The sequence below is a fragment of the Macrobrachium rosenbergii genome, chromosome 9 (genome assembly GCF_040412425.1).
Source record: "Macrobrachium rosenbergii isolate ZJJX-2024 chromosome 9, ASM4041242v1, whole genome shotgun sequence".
NCBI classification, from domain to species: Eukaryota; Metazoa; Arthropoda; class Malacostraca; order Decapoda; family Palaemonidae; genus Macrobrachium; species Macrobrachium rosenbergii.
Window position 1 is genome coordinate 25,276,041 of NC_089749.1, and position 9,121 is coordinate 25,285,161.

The following is a 9,121-nucleotide window of genomic DNA, read 5'->3' on the forward strand; positions in this document are numbered from 1 at the left end:
ATGTTACCTAATTCTTGGGGATTATCCACAAGATAAACGAATATTTCACTGAAATTATTTGATAATAAATATTAATAAAATTCCAATTAAAACAATCAAATCATAATGAAAATGGTAACAAGAAATGAGGATATTTAAAATTTCTTTCTCGTCACAAAGTAAATGACCCATGGGAGGGAAGGAGGGAGGGAGGGAGGGAGGGAGGGAGGGAGGGTAAGTCCCTTCTCCATTTTATGATGGCATTAAAATGCCTGACAAACCCAACTAATAATAGAAAAATTCCGGGGGAAGGAAGTTTAAGGAGCTTTCGGGAACTTTTTCGGTGTTCGCAAAGGCTCTGAACAAGAACGACGTCGTCTGAATAATTATTTGAAAAGTAACCAAGTCAAGATCTAAAGTCTATTTCGAAGAAGAAGAAGAAGAAGAAGAAGAAGAAGAAGAAAACTTTCGGTGGAAAATGCTGCAAAACCGGCAGTATTTTTTCCTTTTTGCAATCTTGATACGAATATTTCTCGAGAAGGGGAAAAGAGTCCTGGCAGAGGTCAAAGATCGGCTCAGCCGTGTAAGGCGTCACAGAAAAATTAAAGCTTATCAGTTTAACCTCCTCGGATGATGGCAGGCTCGCTTTTTAGACAACACACAATTAATAAGTTCTTGGGAACAACAGAAAAGTTTAAGGAGTTGAAGAATTCAGAAAGAAGGGGCAAAGTGAAAAAGGTTCACTTTATATAATTCCATGAAAAAGACGGCAATTAAACCAGTTAAGAGGTTAATTATCTTGTGATTCGCTTTCATCAAGCCCGATACAAGTGAACGTGACCATGACAACACATTTCCAGCACGCAAATCCCATATATATATATATATATATATATATATATATATATATATATATATATATATATATATATATATATATATATATGTGATGAGTTTTTATCTGCACGTGTGTCATTCATTCATTATGTGATGCATTATGCTTAAAGGCTGGCAATAACCACCTCGTATCGCAAAGTTGACGTCAGTACTCTATATAAACGCCATTCCACTGCAGAGGTAAACTTATTATTAAGTAAGTAAATCAACCTAACTTAACTTGGGTTGGGAAGGTTTGAGCCAGTTGCCCGGATGAGCGAAGGGAGAGAAAGGGCACTGGGTAAAGACGGAGTGTAAAAAAAAATTTCTGTCGAGTGGAGTGAGGGAGGAAGGGAGGGAGGGTAGTGCCACTTGCTATTTTGTGATCCCTCAAGAATAATCGAATCATTTTCTTTTACATGCACAAATACAGATGAACCTTACCTTCAAATCTCTATGTACAATATTATTATGATGACAATGATTTACACTTTCTAAAATTTGCTGAATACAGTGCGATGCGTCGGCCTCGCTGTAGAATTCTCGGGCTACGATGTCTTCGAAAAGCTCGCCTCCTGTCACCCTGCGGACAAGGAAATATCAAGTCGTCAGAGGAAAGAAATTAATGGTTTTATGTGTACGCGCGTGTGTGCGAGCGCGCGCTCACCAACACACATAACACAAACACACACACATATATATACACATAGATATATAACATATATACATACGTATAAACGTGTGTATTTTGTTTTCACGTCAAGATATCTCCGTTTAATCGCGCTCTCTCTCTCTCTCTCTCTCTCTCTCTCTCTCTCTCTCTCTCTCTCTCTCTCTCTCCACAATGATCTTGGTTCTGCAACAGCAACGTGTCAAACGAGATTCTTTCCCGTCGAACATCCCAACCCACTGGATTTGCAACGAACTCTCAGAGCACTTTAGCCTAAAAAAAGGAGTTGGAGTGTTCCCAATATAAGCGATGATGATTTCAGATCCCATGCAAATCTTTCATCAGAACTGGGTAAAGCGAAAGTCTATAATTAACAAAGACACGAAAGTATTAATTAACCAAACGCCTGAATCATGCACGGCGATTCTGAAAGTGGATCTGGTCCTCCTTTTATCTAGACTCGGGCAGTCATTAGTCAGGCTAAAAGCACTGAATACTTGCAAATGTTTCTCATGTTCAGGTTATTCAGACAACTCAATTACAAGTGGATAAATGTATACCTACTGGCTTTATGCGCCAACATATATAGACAATTACTTTCACGGACGTGGCATACGTATATAAATACATACATACGTACTTACATACATATATATATATATATATATATATATATATATATATATATATATATATATATATATATATATATATATATAAGTTGTATAACAAACGCTTGACTGCATCCTCTCTCTCTCTCTCTCTCTCTCTCTCTCTCTCTCTCTCTCTCTCTCTCTCTCTCTCTCTCTCTCTCTCTCTCGGTGCTCAAACTTCTCGATTCCTGTTCAGTCACCTAGTTACCTACTAAATAGTCTTGGTTATATACTTTCAGAACGTTGTTTTCTTAAGCAACTTCGCCCCTCACCTCAGGTCAACCGAATAATCTTCAATTAAGATAACCTAAATTACTATTTTCACTGCAGGTAATTAGCTCTTCTGGTTCCGTTTAATATTTTACTTATAACATTTAATTTAAGCTACACGTCTTGCAAATACTTCGCTGTGTACACTAGTACCTATTGCTTAAATGTAATTAATTTAATGCCTGCTTTTTATAACCATCAAAATGGACTAATCTTCCACAAGTGCTGACAACAGTTAATAAAAACAAAAAGGTTAAAAAGAATGCCTTTTTTTACTGTGCAAAATTATATAGCACATAGTATGTATATGTATGTAGTATAAAATAGAGCAATTCGGCAAATGTAAGCAAGAAGCCTTACAAAACTCACTATGCAAGATTTAAATGTGTTATCCTGGCTGTGAAATTTCTTCGCCTTCAACAATTCATCATCATAACTCTTCTGTCTTTACCTTAATGTTTTATGAATACACGAACATGTATGTGCGTGTATAAAACATGGAGAATTAAACGCCTAGCATTAAATAAACAATATTTTTAGCTCTAAAAACAAAAAAATGGAGATACCCAAAACTATCTTCTGCATGCCGCCATCAAAATAAGATTCCATAGAAATTTGAACTGCATTCGCTGCCTCATTCAGAGTCCGAATGCTGATTCGAGGACATCAACTATGAGCACCACAACTTCCAGCTTCAATGCCACATAAAACAAGTAAAAATTGCGCCCAAGTTTTTTCGGCGCAATCGAGTTTTCTGTACAGCGTATAATACTGTATGAAGCTCTCAGCCACGGCGCATGAAACTCTCAGCCGCGGCCCATGAAACTTTCAGCCACTGCCCGGTGGTGGCCTGTTTTGTTGGCACCTATAGCGGTGCCAGACGCACGATCATGGCTAACTTTAACCTTAAATACAATACAAACTACTCAGGCGAGAGGGCTGTTTGATGATTGGTGGTTGGATGATCAACATACCAATTTGCAGTCCTCCAGCCTCAGGAGTTTTTAAGATCTGAGGGCGACAGGGAAATAGCCATCTCAATAGTTTTCTTTTACAGAAAACTAAAACCCATAAACAAGATGCCTCATCAGCAGGAAGGTTGACGCCTTACGGATTCGGCTTCAATAAATTCTACTTTGACTGCACTCGTGCGCTTCCTGGATAGCAGTCTTTTCTTGTGAATATTTCTGTTTCGCTCTCATTCTACGAATTCTCCTGGTCTCCCTTTTCCAGCTTTCCAGACACCTTCGAGGGCTTTTCATCTGCCTTGACTCTCCAGTACCATCATTTTGACCAATCTGTGCAAACCATTCAATAACAAACATTCATTTCCACTTTTTGTTTGCAAGTCTTTCAGTCACTTGCACTTGACGTCATATTCCATACTGAAAAGACATCTAAAACAAGAAACATATTTATGTCATTCTAGGACATTCAGCGCCTATGCATGACTTCAATAAATATCTCTCAATTATTCTTTCAAGTATCCAAATGTTCAAGTCTACTGTAAATCTCTGAAATCAGTAAAAAAATCAATCACCCGCTAGGCCTAGTCCATGCAAGCCTTATACGGTACATTCACTTCATAATATATTGTCATTACCTGTTTTCCGAATATTTATGAATTCCGCCTTTTTTTTACTACTTTACTACGTTCAATATCAACCATTTAGTTTTCCACGCAAAGTTTGTCTCGGTGTTTGAAAATATAATATGTCCTCCATACACAATTTTCTCCGTTCGTTGACATGCACATTTTATCATTTACTTACTTTCCCAACACTGCTTCAAGTTCATGTCATAGCAATGGCAAACTCAACGGAAATCACTGCCCATGAATGACCTTTGTTCCTTTCTGCCTTACACGCCCTGTCATTGTGCCAATGTCACCCAAGTGCTGAAATTTTACGAAAGCCTTCAACACAATCTCACCCTTTCAACACAACGCATCAAAATAACGCCATTTTCCGCTCATGTAGCGGAGTAACGAAAGGTACAGGGCAGGAACATTCCTCTACAAAGTCATTTGAAGAATAAAACTACATAACGTATAGTGAAAATGTTATCATCCACTTTCTGGAAGATCATAGGAATAAGGACCCGTCGTTTTCCACGTAGAATTTTATAATTTTTCCTTCGACAAGTTCTGTTTTACGTTTATCTCTGGACAATGGCCACTCTTACGGAAACAGTGCTCAGGCATTAGTCCGTACAAATAGTGTCAGTGAAAAATGTGCGTGCAAAACTTTACACTACCAAAAATTATAGGTACATTTAATACCTGAATTGATTGCAAATGGGAAGGTTTTTTTGGTAACTTAGTACTTCTATAGAAATTTGTCAACAGAGAGAGAGAGAGAGAGAGAGAGAGAGAGAGAGAGAGAGAGAGAGAGAGAGAGAGATCCGGTTGGGGAATGAGGCATATCATGCATTGCTCAAGAAGGGACGGAAGAAGAGAAAAGACGAAGCCAGGAATAATTGCGAGTCCGCCCCAGCCAGCCGTGGGCCCCCCACTCGCAGTCCCAGAACGGAAGAACATTTGAATGGTTTTCTAAAGGAAGAAAAGAATGGGAGATGGAGAAGTTCTAAGAACTCCTGCAGACTGGCAGGAAATGACCGATTTCAGAGAACGGGGGAAAAGATTCTGCAAGTTTTCTGAAAAACAATCAGCATCTCGGTGATTAATATGAAGGAGAAGGAACCATAAGATTTCTTTCTTTTTCTGCCTCTCCCTCACCCTCCCCCCTGATCGAAGATACGGTATCTGTTACGACAGAATGTAATAACTTTTTGTGAGGAGATGTCAACCCAAGAATCCAAATACACACACACACGACTCGAATACCTGGTAAACAACTTGAATTGCAGCAGACTACTTGAATTTATTTACCTGTCTATTTACATACTATTGTATCTCTTTAAATACTTGTTTCTTCATACCAAGCGACAATGACATTGTATAATTTAACAGCAGCATTCAATGACAAAAAATACATAAAAGAAAATGTCTACTATGACTCGTCCTTTGATGAATAAGACGGACAAAGGACAATTTAGCAAAACGAAACTTTCTTTCTGTTTTTAAATATGCAAGCTGGCTGAGAATTTAACAGCATATCTACACAAGAGTTATAGACAAGAAATCCTTATTATGAAACATTCTTCGGTGTCTAACAATGATAATGAAACTGTCCTTAAAATAAAGACATATTTTTTACATCTTTAACCGTGAGAGGGCTACAGCTCACACGGGGTTATGGCCTCAGATGGCATCTTTAAAGAAGAGCAAACACTAATCTGTTACTTGTCCAAAAGGCTACTCATTTGCTGACGTGCAAGGAAAGTGTCTCCAGAATGAAATGCGCACAGGCGCAAAAAGGGGAACACAGAGGGGGAAAAAAGAACAAATGGAAACAGATAAATGACTGCAGATCACTCTCAACCTAAACTGTATCGTTTAGATTATTTCGCAAGATTAGAGGCTGCGAATCGTTCGAAATATTTCCCTTCCCCTTGAAGAGGCAGGGATGCATAAGCTGGTGGGTTTTTTTGCCTAATCTGAAAATTAACGCTGGAAATCTGCGCAGTTGGATGTAATCGGCTGCTTAATCTAAAGTTTCCTTATAACATAGGAAAACGCGTCCAAAAAATCGGCGATATCTTAGAAGTTCAACAGTAAGCACCATTGCCTTAGAACTTGACTATACTGATTTTTGTGTGAGTATATTAATCTCTTTGTTTATTTATCTTTTACTGATTATCTTATTGTTTCCGTTTCTCCCGTTTCATAAAAGGATCCCTCTTCTGCAAGACTGTTTTGCATATTAATGGTCCCATAGGATTGTTCGATATGAATATTTGCATATTCTGAATACAATCGTAATATTTTGGGACTTGCATCAAGCCATGATTCGAGACACCGCATGATTTGATACAGGTGGACCAGGAACCTACCCAAATTCACCATTCCTGAGACACCAAATTATTCAGTAAGGGCACCAAGAGTTAAACCTGGATTCTAAAACCGATTCAGTAAACATAATCCTACACTGACATTTCAAGTTTGGGATGTGACCTCAACTTGACTGCATACCAACGCAACTATTATCTGAACTACAGTATTTGTTACAATTCGGAATTTCGAAATTAATATTAAGGTGTAATAGGCGTCATTACCATACGTCAAAGGACATAATGTAAAACGCGTCACTATTCAACATATCGTAAGTTTAGACTGATCGGAATTAGAAGATAGCTCGATATTCGAACAGTCTTAAAAGACTGATAATGTCATAGAACGTCAAAATGTTATTAATCAACACTGAACAAGTTTGGAGCGGCTCATTTATGAAAAGATACAGTAAAAGAAATTCGTTTCAATTTCCAAAACGCAAACTATACGTTACTCTGCACAATTATTATAATGGTGTTCGAGTTACCTAAACAAGGCAGTTTAAAAAAAGAAAGGTTTACTCGACGTACGTCGAGCCCTGCAACCTGATCGGACACCAATTACTTTTGAAAATTCTGCTATTGAATCCCTTGAATGATTTAAAGGAACAAGTAAGAAGAGTTGTACAGTTATCTCAGCACTGACGAAAGTTTGCTGAGGAATAAATAAATGACACAGCCTTTTACCATTAATCATGATATTCACACACACACACACACACACACACACATATATATATATATATATATATATATATATATATATATATATATATATATATATATTAACTTTATCACATACACAATTGTTCTGTGCATTAGTGGAATTACTAAAAGGATCTCATTCAAATTGGATGGTATCTAATGGAGTATTTATTCAGAAAGTTACTTTTTCTGAATAAATACTCCATTAGATACCATTCAGTTTGAATGAGGTCCTTTAGTAATAATAATAATAATATATATATATATATATATATATATATATATATATATATATATATATATATATATATATATATATATTATTCCTCAATATGACACCAATCATTTTCCTCAAACCTAACTTAAAAGTCCAATATTTCTTTGTACAAAGAAAGTATTTCGTACCGCTGTCAGTTATTTTGCAGTTCGGTGCAGACGGCACTATTCTATCTTGACCTTGCAAAGGCAAGACCTCCACACTTGTTAAAATGGGCGTTAAATTAAAGCTAGAGGGTAACTCATAATGTGAATTTACTGTTTGTGAGTTATGCAGCATCATGGAAGACCCTGGTTAGTTAGCATGGAACAGAGCAGATGCTAAAAAGTAGGTCGCAGGAGTATTTTCAAGTTACCACAAACACTTGTACATATTAAACTTTGGCATCATTTTCACTCCCAAATTTTTCAAGTTCCAATTTGGTTTGTTGAAGGCTTCAACTTACAAACCGGGCAGAGAGTCTGGTAGGTCTCCACGACGGAAGTGATATTTCTGAGGAAGCCGGTTTTTAAGTTATTACACTAAATACGACAACAATGACTCATACAACTAAACTTCACCTAAAATCCGAATAAGGCGAGCAGAAGTGTGAGGTACAGATCAAGAAACAACCGCTTTTCATCAGGTGAAATTGACTGCCGTTGAACACAAGTTTGTCAAAAAATAATGACGATTAAGGAGAGTAGCATAAATCTCCCTTATCAAAGGCGAATACTCTTATCCGTCTTTGATAATAATACAAAAGCCGCTATGTCCAAAAGAAACTGTCATGCTTTTGCGATTATAACAAAAAATATCTGTCAGTAATGTACTGACAGTCACTGCCTCATAAGTTACCTACTGTGTTTCAATCAGATTTAGGAATTGATGTTTATGACCTGTTTCATAAAGAATCTATACACACGTACTTAATTCTCGTCATAATATTAAGACATGGCTTCACATAATAACCAGTCTCATTTTACTTATAAAGGAACTTACGGAGTTTCAAAGGATGATTATCTTGAAATTATTACTATAATTCTACAAAACTCCCGGAAATGCCAAACGATCACAAAATTCACACAAGAAACGGAAATCACTACTGTGTGTGCTTACGATGAAGTAAGAAAATAATAATCAAAAGAATACATACATGAATAATACTTCAGAAAGTTTTCCGGATAAAAACCCTCAAAAATAAATACATCACATTTTATGCTTTGCTTTTATATATACATACACATATATATATTATATGTATTATATATATATATATAATATATATATATATATATATATATATATATATATATATATATATATATATATATATATATATATACATAATATACAGTATATATATATATTTTCAGTAGAGAAACATTCCAAGAACTTTGCAGTTCTGAAAAGTAATTTCTTGTGAGCTATTAACTCGGCCTTCTATTTATGGACTTCTTTTAGATGAATCTGAACAAGTTGCCTCGCACTTTTGTATCATTATCCTCATGACGCTTATCATTATATTTGAACCAGAAAAAATCTTAACGTCTAATGCAATAAAAGTTGACAAAGTCCAGTATTGCCATAATGTCATTTTATGTAGTTTTTGAAGCTGTGGGCGTCGCTTAATCGAACATTCACGCACGTGTTTTTATAAACGCCCTAAATATATCAGAGGCGGAGAGGGGTCGTTCCTTATGGGTAAAAATAGAGGACAATGTAATAGGAAACTTGCTGACGGCTCAGTTAACGTACCCT

At 36.4% G+C, this 9,121-nt stretch overlaps 1 protein-coding gene across 28 annotated transcripts in view; it reads right to left on the reverse strand.

The window, feature by feature from the left end:
- The window catches only part of CaMKII (Calcium/calmodulin-dependent protein kinase II), a 659,837-nt gene that overhangs the window by 237,289 nt on the left and 413,427 nt on the right, over window positions 1-9,121 (reverse strand). For all 28 annotated transcript variants that reach the window (XM_067108708.1, XM_067108712.1, XM_067108709.1 and 25 more), the window contains exon 5: window positions 1,300-1,438. In XM_067108708.1, coding sequence (XP_066964809.1) covers window positions 1,300-1,438 — 139 coding nt within the window. The remainder of the gene's footprint in view (window positions 1-1,299; window positions 1,439-9,121) is intronic.